Below are 15,798 nucleotides of genomic sequence, written 5' to 3'. Positions count from 1 at the left end.
TCATTGTCCCACGGGGGGCTCACAGTCTTCATCCCCATTTTACAGATGAGGTCACTGAGGCACAGCGAAGTGAAGTGACTTTCCCAAAGCTGACACAGCTGACAATTGGCAGAGCCGGGATTTGAACCCATGACCTCTGACTCCAAAGCCCGGGCTCTTTCCACTGAGCCACGCTGCTTCTCTAAATAGTATTGGAAAATATTACTGGAAAAATTGATTATTGTTTCATTGTACAACAGCAGCCCGAAAAGGCCAGTTGGATGTGGGGCATCAAAAGGAAGGGGATAGAAAGCCAATTAAAGGGCGGAATTCTGCCACTTTGGAAAAGCCGGGGTACGCTGCACTAGGAATACTAAGGCCGCGTTTAAAGGACGGACACAATCGTTCTGGAAAATGACAACTAAGAATGGAATGGAAATGGAATGGAGTGGAAAAGGGAAGGATTTTTCGGGCTAGGAAGATGCGGGTTGAGGGGGGATGTGGTCTAAGCTGACAAAAAAAACAATAAAGGGTGTGGAGAGAGTGGACAAGGAATGTTTAGCCATTCAATCCCACAACACCAGGATGAGGAAAAAAACTACTTAAGCTTGAGTGTGGTAGACTCAAAACAAATGAAAGGAAATACAACTTCATTCAGAGGACGGGAAGCAAGGGGAGAGTAGAATATAACAGACTTGGTAGACTCGTTCGTTCATCCATTCAGTCGTATTTATTGAGCGCTTACTGTGTGGAGAGCACTGTACTAAGCGCTTGGGACAGGACAATAATAATAATAATAATAATAATGGCATTTATTAAGCACTTACTACGTGCAAAGCACTGTTCTAAGTGCTGGGGAGGTTACAAGGTGATCAGGTTGTCCCAGGGGGGCTCACAGTTTTAATCCCCATTTTCCAGATGAAGGAACTGAGGCTCAGAGAAGTGAAGTGACGCCCAAAGTCACCCAGCTGACAAGTGGCAGAGACGGGATTTGAACCCATGACCTCTGACTCCAAAGCCCGTGCTCTTTCCACTGAGCCACAATAAGCAGCATCATGGCTCAGTGGAAGGAGCCCGGGTTTGGGAGTCAGACGTCATGGGTTCTAATCCCGGCTCCGCCACTTGTCAGCTGTGTGACCTCGAGCAAGTCACTTAACTTCTCTGCACCTCAGTTACCTCCTCTGTAAAATGGGGATTAAAACTGTGAGCCCCAAGTGGGACACCCTGATCACCTCGTCTCTCCCCCAGCGCTTAGAACAGTGCTTCACACATAGTAAGTGCTTAACAGATGCCATCATTATTAGAGAAGCAGCATGCCTCAGTGGACAGAGCCCGGGCTTTGGAGTCAGAGGTCATGGGTTCAAATCCCGGCTCTGCCAGTTGTCAGCTGTGTGACTTTGGGTAAGTCACTTAACTTCTCTGGGTCTCAGTTCCCTCAACTGTAACATGGGGATGAAGACTGTGAGCCCCCCATGGGACAACCTGATCACCTTGTAACCTCCCCAGCGCTTAGAACAGTGCTTTGCACATAGCAAGCGCTTAATAAATGCCATCATCATCATCATTATTATTATTAAATAGACAAATCCCTGCCCACAACGAGCTTACAGCTGAGTTGACAGTTTTAAGGGCTAGAGACGATGGCTAGGGTTGGAGGGGAGTGGCTTTTAGACTGTAAGCCCACTGTTGGGTAGGGACTGTCTCTATATGTTGCCAACTTGTACTTCCCAAGTGCTTAGTACGGTGCTCTGCACACAGTAAGCGCTCAATAAATATGATTGATTGATTGAGTGGCGTGAAATGGGACCACTGAGGAAGGGGAAGGACAAGGGCACGGTGTTCTGCACACAGTAAGCACTTAAATACGACTGAATGAGGGAAGTGAAGAAGAAGGACAGTCCAGCCTTGTGTAATTGTTCAAGGCAAAAGAGGTGTGAATGATGGCGAAGAGGGTTGCCTGGGAAGATTGGAGTGTGGGAAGAAGTGTGCCCCAGGTAATAATAATAATAGTAATAACAATAATAATAATAACTGTGGTACTTGTTAAGTGCTTACAATGTGCCGGGCCCTGATTTAAGCGGTGGGGTAGATACAAGACACAGTCCCCGTCCCTCACAGGGCTTACAGTCTTCATCTCTTGAGGCACGGAGAAGTGAGGTGACTTGCCCAAAGTCACACAACTGCTTGGCAAAGAGTAAGTGTTTAACAAATACCATCATTATTATTATTATTAGATTAGAACCCAGGTCCTTCTGACTCTCAGGTTCTTTCCACTTTGCCACACTGCTTCTCAGCAAAAGCCATCTCGGAGAAGGCCTTGGTGGGGGGCAAATGTGGAATTATAATTTGATAGAGAAGCAACGTGGCTCAGTGGAAAGAGCCCGGGCTTGGGAGTCAGACGTCATGGGTTCAAATCCCGGCTCTGCCAATTGTCAGCTGGGTGACTTTGGGCAAGTCACTTCACTTCTCCGTGCCTCAGTTCCCTCATCTGTCAAATGGGGATGAAGACTGTGAGCCCCACATGGGACAACCTGATCACCTGATCACCTTGTATCCCCCCCAGCGCTTAGAACAGTGCTTTGCACATAGTAAGCGCTTCACAAATACCATTATTATTATGTGAGTGGAGGTTGGGGCTCAGGTGATTAGATTAGATTAGATTAGATTAGGCCTCCTCCAGGAGGCCTTCCCAGACTGAGCCCCTTCCTTCCTCTCCTCCTCATCCCCCTCTCCATCCCCCCATCTTACCTCCTTCCCTTCCCCACAGCACCTGTATATATGTATATATGGTTGTACATATTTATTACTCTATTTATTTATTTATTTATTTATTTATTTATTGTGCTTGTACATTTCTATCCTATTTATTTTATTTTGTTGGTATGTTTGGTTTTGTTCTTTGTCTCCCCCTTTTAGACTGTGAGCCCACTGTTGGGTAGGGACTGTCTCTATGTGTTGCCAATTTGTACTTCCCAAGCGCTTAGTACAGTGCTCTGCACATAGTAAGTGCTCAATAAATACGATTGATTGATTGATTGATTGATTGATTGATTGATTAGTGCTCGGGAGATGAGTCTTGCCTCTGTGGGGAGGAGACTCTGGAATGGGGGAAGGCTGGAGGCAGGTCTCGGGAAGGAAGTTGTTCCAGTAAACCAGGAACTGGGTGATTAGGGTTCCCAGCAGAAGGGGTGGGGATGGCAATAGAGTTTTATTCAGCCCAAACTGCATTGGACAACCGCCACACTCACCATAACCATCCTGTCACTATTATGTAGCTGTCATTTGAGCGCTTACTGTGTGCAGAGCACTGTACTAAGCGCTTGGGAAGTCCAAGTCGGCAATGTATGGAGACGGTCCCTACCCAACAATGGGCTCACAGTCTAGAAGGGGGAGACGGACAACAAAACAAAATCTATTAACAAAATGAAATAAATAGAATAGTAAATATGTACGAGTCAAATAAATAGAGTAATAAATCTATAGAAACATATATCCAGGTGCTGTGGGGAGGGGAAGGAGGTAGGGCCGGGGGGATGGGGAGGAGGAGAGGAAAAAAGGGGCTCAGTTTGGGAAGGCCTCCTGGAGGAGGTGAGCTCTCAGTAGGGCTTTGAAGGGAGGAAGAGGAGGTTAGCGGCAGCAGGGGAGCGGAGGGTGCGGGCTGGGATGGAGAAGGAAAGAAGGGAGGTGAGGTAGGAGGGGGTGAGGGGATGGACAGCCTGGAAGCCCAGGGTGAGGAGTTTTTGCTTGATGCGTAGGTTGACTGGTAGCCACTGGAGATTTTTGAGGAGGGGAGTAACACGCCCAGAGCGTTTCTGCACAAAGATGATCCGGGCAGCGGCGTGAAGTATTGACTGAAGTGGATAGAGACAGGAGGATGGGAGATCAGAGAGGAGGCTGATGCAGTCATCCAGTCGGGATAGGATGATATTAAGGATGGTGGTGATAGGATGATATTAATGTCTGCCTCCCCCCTCTAGGCTGTAAATCATAAGTCATAACCGTCCAGCCACTATGTACATTCCTGTAATTTCTTTATATTCTTCCTTATCTCATTCTCTAGACTGTAAACTCGCTGTGGGCAGGAAATGGGTTGTATGATCATGATCATATGATAATGTTGTACTCTCCCAAGCCCTTAGAATAGGGCTCTGTACACAGGAAGTGCTCAATTTGTTAAGCGCTTACTATGTGCAAAGCACTGTTCTAAGCGCTGGGGAGTTTACAAGGTGATCAGATTGTCCCATGGGGGGGCTCACAGTCTTAATCACCATTTTACAGATGAGGGAACTGAGGCCCAGAGAAGTGAAGTGACTTGCCCAAAGTCACACAGCAGACAAGTGGCAGAGGCAGGATTAGAACCCATGACCTCTGACTCCAAAGCCCGGGCTCTTTTCATTGAGCCACACTGCTTCAAAAATAATGATATTCATTGAGCATTTACTATGTGCCAAGCACTGTTTTAAGCACTGGGTGGGATACAAGGTGACTAGGTTGTCCCACGGGGGGCTCACAGTCTTAATCTCCGTTTTACAGATGAGGGAACTGAGGCAGAGAGAAGCCAAGTGTCTTGCCCAAAGTCACCAGTGGCAGGGTAGGGATTCGAACCCATGACCTCTGACTCCCAAGCCTGGGCTCTTTCCACTGAGCCACGCTGCTTCTCTTAGGCCGTGGGAGACTACAATACAGCAATAAACGGACGTATTACAAGAAACAGACACACATTCCCTGCCCATAAGGAGCTTACGGGGAGACAGACATTAACCTAAACAAATAAATGACAAGATTAATAATAATAATAATGGCATTTATTAAGCGCTTACTATGTGCAGAGCACTGTTCTAAGCGCTGGGGAATTTATAAGGCGATCAGGTTGTCCCCCGTGGGGCTTACACTGTTAATCCTCATTTTACAGATGAGGTAACTGAGGCCCAGAGAAGTTAAGTGACTTGCCCAAAGTCACACAGCTGGGTTGGGTTGAGGGGATGATAAATAAAGGGAGAAAGTCAGGGCTAAAGCAGAAGGGAGTGGGAAAAGAGGAAAAGGAGGCTTAGTCAGATGAGGTAGCTGAAACCCAGAGAAGTGAAGTGACTAGTCCAGGGTCACACAGCAGACACGTGGCCGAGATTGGATTAGAACCCAGGTCTTTCTGATGATGGTAATGATGATGATGGCATTTATTAAGCGCAAGGTAATCAGTTTGGCCTCTATATGTTGCCGACTTGTACTTCCCAAGCGCTTAGTACAGTGCTCGGTGCACAGTAAGCGCTCAATAAATATGATTGAATGACTGAATAATCAGGGTGGCGACAGTCCCCTGTCCCACATGGGGTCTAAGTAGGAGGGAATAGGATTCCATCCCTGTTTTCCAGATGAGGAAATCTGAGGCACAAAGAAGTTCAGTAACTTGCAGACGGTCACACAGCAGCAGTCAATCAGTGGCATTTACTGTACAGTGCTCTGCACACAGTAAGCGCTCAATAAATACGATTGAATGAATGAGTTAATGATGTCTGCATTTCTATAATTCTATTTATTCTGATGGTATTGATGCCTGTCTACTTGTTTTGTTTTGTTGCCTGTCTCCCCCTTCTAGACTGTGAGCCCTTTGTTGGGAAGGGATTGTCTCTATCTGTTCCCGAATTGTACTTTCCAAGCGCTTAGTACAGTGCTCTGCACACAGTAAGCCCTCAATAAATATGATTGAATTGAATGAATGAATGAATGAGGCTCACAGTCTTAATCCCCACTTTACAGGTGAGGTAACTGAGGCACAGAGAAGTGACTTCATTCATTCATTCATTCAATCGTATTTATTGAGCGCTTACTGTGTGCAGAGCACTGTACTAAGCGCTTGGGAAGTACAAGTTGGCAACATATAGAGACGGTCCCTACCCAACAGCTCTAGTCTGTGAGCCTAGAGAGCATGGCTCAGTGGAAAGAGCCCGGGCTTTGGAGTCAGAGGCCGTGGGTTCAAATCCCGGCTCCGCCAGTTGTCAGCTGTGTGACTTTGGGCAAGTCACTTCACTTCTCTGGGCCTCGGTTACCTCATCTGTAAAACGGGGATGAAGACTGTGAGCCCCCCGTGGGACAACCTGATCACCTTGCAACCTCCCCAGTGCTTAGAACAGTGCTTTGCACATAGTAAGTGCTTAATAAATGCCATAATTTATTCATTTATTTTATTTAGAAGGGGGAACTAACTGTGAATTGTATCATTTGAGTCGAGGAGGCCAAAGGGAAAGCACCACCAGACACACATATCTATTCTGTTTATTTTATTTTGTTTGTATGTTTGGTTTTGTTCTCTGTCTCCCCCTTTTAGACTGTGAGCCCACTGGTGGGTAGGGACCGTCTCTACATGTTGCCAACTTGGACTTCCCAAGCGCTCCGTACAGTGCTCTGCACACAGTAAGCGCTCAATAAATACGATTGATTGATTGATTGATTGATTCATAATAAACAATAATCATAAATGATGCTGATCCCCCCCGTTCCTTCACCCTCCCCGCCCCTAGGGGGCGCCCGCGACGGCGGACTGGCCCGCCCACTTCCGGTTTCGCTTCGCCGCCGGCAGTGCGCACGCGCGGTTGCTGCGTGCGCGTCACCCGCGACCTTTGCCCCCGGAAGTAGTTTAGGCGCCTCGGGTTGGGGCTGGGCCGAGTGGTTCCGATCGGGTCCGATGGGGTTCGCCGCGACCCCCGAACCGCCTAAGGCCCCTGAGCGCGCTGCTGCCCCCTGCTGACCGCTGCGCCCTCGGCACCAACCGACCATCCATCCATCCATCCATCCATCACCCTGCGCGTTGTCATGGCGACCGGGGACCGGTGAAGCGCTTACTCTGTGCCAAGCGCTGTGCTGAGCGCTGGAAGGGCGATACAAGGTCAGCACCTTATTATTATTGCTATAATGGTATTGGTTCATTCATTCATTCAGTCGTATTTATTGAGCGCTTGCTGTGTGCAGAACATATGCTTGGTTTTGTTGTCTGTCTCCCCCTTTTAATCAGTCAATCAATCAATCAATCGTATTTATTGAGCGCTTATTATGTGCAGAGCACTGTACTAAGCGCTTGGGAAGTACAAATTGGCATCACATAGAGACAGTCCCTACCCAACAGTGGGCTCACAGTCTAAAAGGGGGAGACAGACAACAGAACCAAACATACCAACAAAGTAAAATAAGTAGGATAGAAATGTACAAGTAAAATAAATAAATAAATAGAGTAATAAATGTGTACAACCATAGGGACCGGCTCTAGATGTTGCCAACTTGTACTTCCCAAGCGCTTAGTCCAGTGCTCTGCACACAGTAAGCGCTCAATAAATACTATTGATTGATTGATTGATTGGGAAACAGCGTGGCTCAGTGGAAAGGGCCCGGGCTTTGGAGTCAGAGGTCATGGGTTCAAATCCCGGCTCCGCCAGTTGTCAGCTGGGTGACTTTGGGCAAGTCACTTCACTTCTCTGGGCCTCAGTCCCCTCATCTGTCAAATGGGGATTGACTGTGAGCGCCCCGTGGGGCAACCTGATCACCTTGTATCCTCCCCAGCGCTTAGCACAGTGCTTGGCACATAGTAAGCGCTTAACCGATGATGTCATCGTCATTATCATTATGATTATTATGGCATTGGTTAAGCACTTATCCTGTGCAAAGCACTGTGCTAAACACTGGGGGGAATATAAGGTCAGCACCTTATTATTATTATTATTATTATTAATTAATAATTATTAATAATTATTATTATTGTTTTAGACTATGAGCCCACTGTTGGGTAGGGACTGTCTCTATATGTTTCCAATTTGTACTTCCCAAGCGCTTAGTACAGTGCTCTGCACATAGGAAGCGCTCAATAAATATGATTGATGATGATGATGATGATTATAATGGCATTGGTTAAGCGCTTACTCTGTGCAAAGCACGGTGCTAAGCACTGGGGGATATAAGGTCAACACATTATAATGGCATTGGTTAAGCGCTTACTCTGCGCAAAGCGCTGTGCTAAACACTGGGAGGGATACAAGGTCAGCAGCTTATTATTATCATGGCATTGCTTAAGCGCTTACTCTGTGCTAAGCATTGGGGGGGATACAAGGTCAACAGCTTATTATTATTATCATTATTATTATTATAATGGCATTGGTTAAGCACTTACTCTGTGCACAGCGCTGTGCTAAGCCCTGGGGGATACAAGGTCAGCAGCTAATTATTATAATGACATTAGTTAAGCGCTTACTCTGTGCTAAGCCCTGGAGGGATACGAGGTCAGCAGCTTATTATTATAATGACATTAGTTAAACGCTTACTCTGTGCTAAGCGCTGAGGGGGGATACGAGGTCAGCTGGTTATAATTATTATTATAATGGTATTTGTTAAGCGCTGTGCACAAAGTAACCACTTAACCAATGCCTTTATAATAATAAGCTGCTGATCTTGTATTCCCCAGTGCTTAGCACAGCGCTTTGCACAAAGTATTATAATAATAATTATAATTTTATAATATAATTATAACCAGCTGACCTCGGATCCCCCCACAGGTGCTGTGGGGAGGGGAAGGAGGTAAGGCAGGGGGATTCATTCAATCGTATTTATTGAGCGCTTACTGTGTGCAGAGCACTGTACTTAGTATTAACAAAGTAGAATAAATCTGCACAAATAAAATAAATACGTAGAGTAATAAATTCATACAAAGGAAGCGTTCAAATAAATAAACAAATAAATACGACTGAATGAACGAATCCTGCCCAGAGCTCAATCAATCAATCGTTTTTATTGAGCGCTTACTGTGTGCAGAGCACTGTACTAAGCGCTTGGGAAGTCCAAGTTGGCAACATACAGGGACAGTCCGTACCCAACAGTGGGCTCACAGTCTAAAAGGGGGGAGACAGACAACAAAACCAAACATACTAACAAAATAAAATAAATGGAATAGATGTGTACAAGTAAAATAAATAGAGTAATAAATATGTACAAACATATATGTACAAGTAAAATAGAGTAATAAATATGTACAAACATATGTACAAGTAAAATAAATAGAGTAATAAATATGCACAAACATATACATATATACAGGTGCTGTGGGGAAGGGAAGGAGGTAAGATGGGGGGGACGAGGGGGAGAGGAAGGGAAAGGGGAAGTAGAATAAATACGTACAAGTAAAATAAATGGGGAGGGGGCGTCTTGACTGCTGGATAATAATAATGATGGAATTTGCAGTAATTGGCAATAATAATAACGAGGGTCCCGGGGTTGTGCCCTGTCAGGTGCCAAGCCGCCCCTGGCCCATGGCCACCAGCGCCGGGGACCCCCGATCGTGGCCGTGCTGAGCCGGGCCCCGTCCGAAGCCGGGGATGGCGGGCCAGTTCCGCAGCTACGTGTGGGACCCCGTCCTCATCGTCTCCCAAATCGTCCTCATGCAGACCATCTACTACAGCTCCCTGGGGCTCTGGCTGGCGCTGGTGGACAGCCTGGTGCAGATGGGCCCCTCCCTGGATCAGATGTTCAACTACGAGGTAGGAGCTCCGGGCAGGATTCGTTCATTCAGTCCTGTTTATTTGAGCGCTTCCTTTGTATGCATTTATTACTCTGTGGATTTATTTTATTTGTGCAGATTTATTCTACTTTGTTAATACTAGCTAGTCAGCTGTGTGACTTTGGGCAAGTCACTTCACTTCTCCGTGCCTCAGTTCCCTCATCTGTAAAATGGGGATGAAGACTGCGAGCCCCCCGTGGGACAACCTGATCACTTTGTAACCTCCCCAGGGCTTAGAGCAGTGCTTTGCACATAGTAAGTGCTTAATAAATGCCATTATTATTATTAAGTACGGTGCTATGCACACAGTAAGCGCTCAATAAATATGATTGAATGAATGAATTTATTACTCTATTTTATTTGTACATATTTATTCCATTTACCTTATTTTGTTAATATGTTTTGTTTTGTTCTCTGTCTCCCCCTTCTAGACTGTGAGCCCGCTGTTGGGTAGGGACCGTCTCTAGATGTTGCCAATTGTACTTCCCAAGTGCTTAGTCCAGTGCTGTGCACACAGTAAGCACACAATAAATGCAATTGAATGAATGAATGAATGAATTTATTACTCTATTTTATTTGTACATATTCATTCCATTTACTTTATTTTGTTAATATGTTTTGTTTTGTTGTCTGTCTCCGCCTTCTAGACTGTGAGCCCGCTGTTGGGTAGGGACCGTCTCTACATGTTGCCAACTTGGACTTCCCAAGCGCTTAGTCCAGTGCTCTGCACACAGTAAGCGTGCAATAAATACAAATGAATGAATGAATGAATTTATTACTCTATTTTATTTGTACATATTTATTCTATTTGCTTTATTTTGTTAATATGTTTTGTTGTCTGTCTCCCCCTTCTAGACTATGAGCCCGCTGTCGGGTAGGGACCGTCTCTAGATGTTGCCAACTTGGACTTCCCAAGCACTTATACCAGTGCTCTGCACACAGGAGTCGCTCAATAAATATGATTGAATGAATGAATGAAAATGCAGAGCACAGGGCTACAGTGCTCTGCACACAGGAAGCGCTCAATAAATACGATTGAATGAATGAATGAAAATGCAGAGCACTGGGCTAAGCGCTTGGGAAGTCCAAGTTGGCAGCATCCCTACCCAGTGGCGGGCTCACAGTCTAGAAGGGGGAGACAGACAACAAAACAAAACATAAACATATTAACAAAATAAAGTAAATAGAATAAATATGTACAAATAAAATAGAGTAATAAATTCATTCATTCAATCGTATTTATTGAGCGCTTACTGTGTGCAGAGCACTGGACTAAGCACTTGGGAAGTCCAAGTTGGCAACATCTAGAGACGGTCCCTACCCAACAACGGGCTCACAGTCTAGAAGGGGGAGACAGAGAACAAAACATATCAACAAAATGAAGTAAATAGAATAAATATGCACAAATACAATAAATAGAGTAATAAATGCATTCATTCATTCCATCATATTGAGCGCTTACTGTGTGCAGAGCACTGGACTAAGTGCTTGGGAAGTCCAAGTTGGCAACATCTAGAGACGGTCCCTACCCGACAGCGGGCTCACAGTCTAGAAGGGGGAGACAGAGAACAAAACATATTAACAAAATAAATAGAATAAATATGTACAAATACAATAAATAAATGCATTCATTCAATCGTATTTATTGAGCGCTGACTGTGTGCAGAGCACTGTACTAAGCACTTGGGAAGTCCAAGTTGGCAACATCTAGAGACGGTCCCTACCCGACAGTGGGCTCACAGTCTAGAAAGGGGAATAAAAATGTACAACATATATACATGTATACGGGTGTATATATGTATACAGACATTCATATGTATACATAGCAGACATTCCAGACTCAGTAAGGCTCCTCAGAAAAGCAGCGTCGCTCTGCTGCTCTGTTTTCCCATCGTGTCCCGGTTTTCCCTGCTATCTTTTAGACTCTGGGGTTACGTATCTCTGCGTCCTCTCCTCAGCCACCAGCGAAGGCTGTGGGGAAAAAAAATCCGCCTCCCGCAGCTCCTTCTGTTTTCGATCCTTAGATCCTGGGCTTCTCCACCCCTCCTGGTCGACTCTCCATGATGGCCTTTATTCTTAACGCCCTGACCTGGTGAGTAGAACCCCATCCCCTAACCCACGTTCGAGGATTTGGCGTTCCCGAGACGGATCCGTGCGTTGGCCCCGAGGCCGGAGCTAATAATAATAATGACGATGGTGGTATTTAAGCACTTACTATGTACCGAGCGCTCGGGTTGATACAGTATAAGCAGATCAGAGACAGTCCGATCTAAGAGACCTTAGACCTCCCGGTTGAAGATGTAGAGGGAATGGGTATTTTACCCCCATTTTATAAGTGAGGGAACTGAGACACAGAAGTTAAACTGTATCCCCATTTTACAAGTGAGGGAACTGAGGCACAGAAGTTAAATGGTATCCCCATTTTACAAGTGAGGGAACTGAGGCACAGAAGTTAAATGGTATCCCCATTTTACAAGTGAGGGAACTGAGGCACAGAAGATAAACGGTATCCCCATTTTACAAGTGAGGGAACTGAGGCACGGAAGTTAAACGGTATCCCCATTTTACAAGTGAGGGAACTGAGGCACGGAAGTTAAACGGTATCCCCATTTTGTAAGTGAGGGAACTGAGGCACAGAAGTTAAACAGTATCCCCATTTTGCAAGTGAGGGAACTGAGGCACAGAAGTTAAATGGTATCCCCATTTGGCAAGTGAGGGAACTGAGGCACAAAAGTTAAATGGTATCCCCATTTGGCAAGTGAGGGAACTGAGGCACAAAAGTTAAATGGTATCCCCATTTTGCAAGTGAGGGAACTGAGGCACAGAAGTTAAACAGTATCCCCATTTTGCAAGTGAGGGAACTGAGGCACAGAAGTTAAATGGTATCCCCATTTTACAGGTGAGGGAACTGAAGCACAAAAGTTAAATGGTATCCCCATTTTACAGGTGAGGGAACTGAGGCACAGAAAAATGTTATACCCATTTTACAGTTGAGGGAACTGAGGCACAGAAGTTAAATGGTATCCCCATTTTACAAGTGAGGGAACTGAAGCACAGAAGTTAAATGGTATCCCCATTTGGCAAGTGAGGGAACTGAGGCACAAAAGTTAAATGGTATCCCCATTTTACAAGTGAGGGAACTGAGGCACAGAAGTTAAATGATTTAATAATAATAATAATAATAATAATAATAATAATGATGATGATGGTACTTGTTAAGCACTTACTATGTGCAAAGCACTGTTCTAAGCACTTGGGGAGGTTACAAGGTGATCAGGTTGTCCCACTGGGGGCTCACAGTTTTCATCCCCATTTTACAGATGAATTAACTGAGGCCCAGAGAAGTGAAGTGACTTGCCCAAAGTCACACAGCTGACAGTTGGCGGAGCCGGGATTCGAACCCATGACCTCCGACTCCCAAGCCCGGGCTCTTTCCACTGAGCCACGCTGATTTGTCAGCAGGAAAGAAATAATAATCGTTATGGTATTTGTTAAGCGCTTACTATGTGCCAGGCACTGTTCCAAGCGCTGGGGTGGATACAGGCAAATTGGGTTGGACACGGTCCAGCTTCGCATCCTCAATCCCCATTTTCCAGATGAGGTAACTGAGGCCCAGAGAAGTGAAGTGACTTGCCCAGGGTCACCCAGCAGACAAGCAGCAGAGCCGGGATTAGAAACTGTAACTTTCCGACTCCCACTCAAGGGGCTCTATTCAAAACACCATGCTGCTTTTCAGAGCTGGGATTAGAACCCAGGTCTTCTGAGTCTTTTCTCTGCTGGAGTCATCATCATCAATAGTATTTATTGAGCACTTACTGTGTGCAGAGCACTGTACTAAGCGCTTGAGTCGTATTTAGCTACCCCCAAGCTCAGGCTTGAGGAAATCATTCTTTTATTATTTTTACGGTATATAAGAGCTTACTACATACCAAGCACTATACTAAGCACTGGCGTCATCACGTTGGACACAATCCCTGTCCCATGTCGGGCTCCCTGTTTAAGTAGGGTGGGTTAGGATTTAATAATAATAATAATAATAATGGCATTTATTAAGCGCTTACTATGTGCAAAGCACTGTTCTAAGCGCTAGGGAGGTTACAAGGTGATCAGGTTGTCCCATGGGGGGCTCACAGTCTTCATCCCCATTTTACAGATGAGGTAACTGAGGCCCAGAGAAGTGAAGTGACTTGCCCAAGGTCACACAGCAGACATGTGGTAGAGCCGGGATTCGAACCCATGACCTCTGACTCCAAAGCCCGTGCTCTGGGCCTCGGTTACCTCCTCTGTAAAATGGGGATGAAGACTGTGAGCCGCACGTGGGACAACCTTGATTACCTTGTATTCCACCCCCACCGCAGCGCTTAGAACAGTGATTGGCACATAGTAAGCGCTTAATAAATGCCGTCATTATTATTAACAAATACCAACATTATTATTATTATTATTCACTACGCCAAGCTCCACTGTTTCTTCTGGGCGCTGATCCCGTTCCTCCCCACCGCCCCCTCAGATAAACGTGCTGGACGCTTCTCTCATGGGTTCTCGTCCCGGCTCCGCCAGTTGTCAGCGAGTCACTTCTCTGCGCCTCAGTTCCCTCATCTGTAAAATGGGGATGGAGACTGTGAGCCCCCCCGTGGGACAACCTGATGACCTTGTAACCTCCCCAGCGATTAGAACCTAGTAAGCGCTTAATAAATGCCATTATTATTATCATTATCATGATGATTCCCTCCCTCCGTTCCCCAACTGCGTTCAGCTGAGTGTCGCCACTGGGGAATTTCCGTGTGCAGGAACTGGAACTCCCCTCCCTCGCCCTCCCGTCCGGGCTGGGGGAGCGCGCTGACTTCTCCCCGCCCTCTCTGCCTCAGTTTCTCTCCCCTTCTCCGTCCCCGCAGCGCCCTGGGCTTGCTGTACTTCATCCGGCGGGGGAAGCAATGTCTGGACTTCACAGTCACTGTGCACTTCTTCCATTTCCTGGGCTGCTGGCTGTACAGCGCCCGCTTTCCCTCCACCCTCACCTGGTGGCTCGTACACGCCGTGTGCATCGCGCTAATGGCCGTCATCGGGGAATACCTGTGCATGCGGACGGAGCTCAAAGAGATCCCCCTCAACTCGGCCCCCAAATCCAACGTCTAAACGGGAGGTCCCACCGCCCCCCGGACCCGGCCGAGCCGCCCCGACGACGACGGTTGGGCCACGGACGGAGCGGCCTGGTGGCCCGGCGACGTTGCCTGCCGGGACGGCGAGGCAGGAGGGAGCGTTAAATCTGAGAGGGTCTCCCGGCTACTGGGTCTCGCTGAGGGGCGAGTTGGGTTTTGTGGTTTAAATCGAGGAACTGCGGAGCGGACGGTTTATCCCGGCCTTCGGCTCTCCTCCCTGGGGCGTCGGGCTTCGTCCCCCGGTCCGAAGGGATAAACTCGTGTCGCCGTCCTCGCTTCCAGGACCGGGGCCGAAGTTGGGCCGGCCGAGGTATCAAGCACAAGGGAAACGCACAGTACCCCCCCTTTCCCCATGTGGACGAACGGACTTCCATCCCGCATCCTTCGGTTCACCCAGAGGAAAACCACGACCCTGTTCCGGGCCCATCCCCTTCTAGGAGAGCCACTTCCATCCAGCCCGGAATTATCCCGGCAGCCCGGAGCCCGTCTGTCAGCTCTGGCCTCCGGTTTCTCCGGCCCGATCTCCCGATTAGCTGCTGGGATGAGGGCGGATGGTTTATCGGGATTTTGCTGAAGTTTTACTCCGGAGGGGACGGCGGGAGAGGTTGCCCGGCGCCCGGAAAACCCCTCTTCCTTTGTACATAAAGACGGTATTTTCCACTGTTCCATGTGTGCTCACCTTGTGATGCCTTAGAGGTCGGTCGGTTGTATTTATTGAGCCCTTACGGTGCGCGGAGACCAGCGCTTAGAACACACATAGTAAGGGCTTAATCAATCAATCGTATTTATTGAGCTCTTACTGTGTGCAGAGCACTGTACTAAGCACTTGGGAAGTACAAGTTGGCAACATCTAGAGACATTCCCTACCCAACAGTGGGCTCACAGTCTAAAAGAGGGAGACATAGAACAAAACCAAACATACTAACAAAATAAAATAGAATAGATATGTACAAGTAAAATATGTACAAGTAACAAATGCCATCATCATTCATTCATTCAATCATATTTATTAATAATAATAATAATAATAATAATGATGGCATTTAGTAAGTGCTTACTATGTGCACTGTTCTAAGCGCTGGGGATTACAAGGTGATCAGGTTGTCCCACGAGGGGCTCACAGACTTC

The 15,798-nt window shown here is 46.8% G+C and overlaps 1 protein-coding gene across 2 annotated transcripts; it reads left to right on the top strand.

The window, feature by feature from the left end:
• The first annotated feature begins 6,648 nt into the window (after nucleotides 1-6,648).
• SYS1 (SYS1 golgi trafficking protein) lies at nucleotides 6,649-15,335 on the top strand. Of its 2 annotated transcripts, none has more exons than XM_038750360.1 (4): nucleotides 6,649-6,859; nucleotides 9,243-9,491; nucleotides 11,536-11,603; nucleotides 14,407-15,335. In XM_038750360.1, exons 2-4 carry the CDS (start codon nucleotides 9,330-9,332, stop codon nucleotides 14,645-14,647), a joined length of 471 nt encoding a protein of 156 aa, XP_038606288.1. In that variant the 5' UTR covers nucleotides 6,649-6,859; nucleotides 9,243-9,329; the 3' UTR covers nucleotides 14,648-15,335. The 2 variants fall into 2 exon arrangements, with proteins under 2 accessions (XP_038606288.1, XP_038606287.1); XM_038750359.1 differs by having other exon boundaries at nucleotides 14,380-15,335.
• The last annotated feature ends 463 nt before the right edge of the window (nucleotides 15,336-15,798 follow it).

Source organism: Tachyglossus aculeatus, chromosome 8 (genome assembly GCF_015852505.1).
Source record: "Tachyglossus aculeatus isolate mTacAcu1 chromosome 8, mTacAcu1.pri, whole genome shotgun sequence".
Taxonomy (NCBI): domain Eukaryota; kingdom Metazoa; phylum Chordata; class Mammalia; order Monotremata; family Tachyglossidae; genus Tachyglossus; species Tachyglossus aculeatus.
The sequence above is the reverse complement of the archived record's forward strand: the minus strand, read 5'-3'. Positions and strand labels throughout refer to the sequence as shown.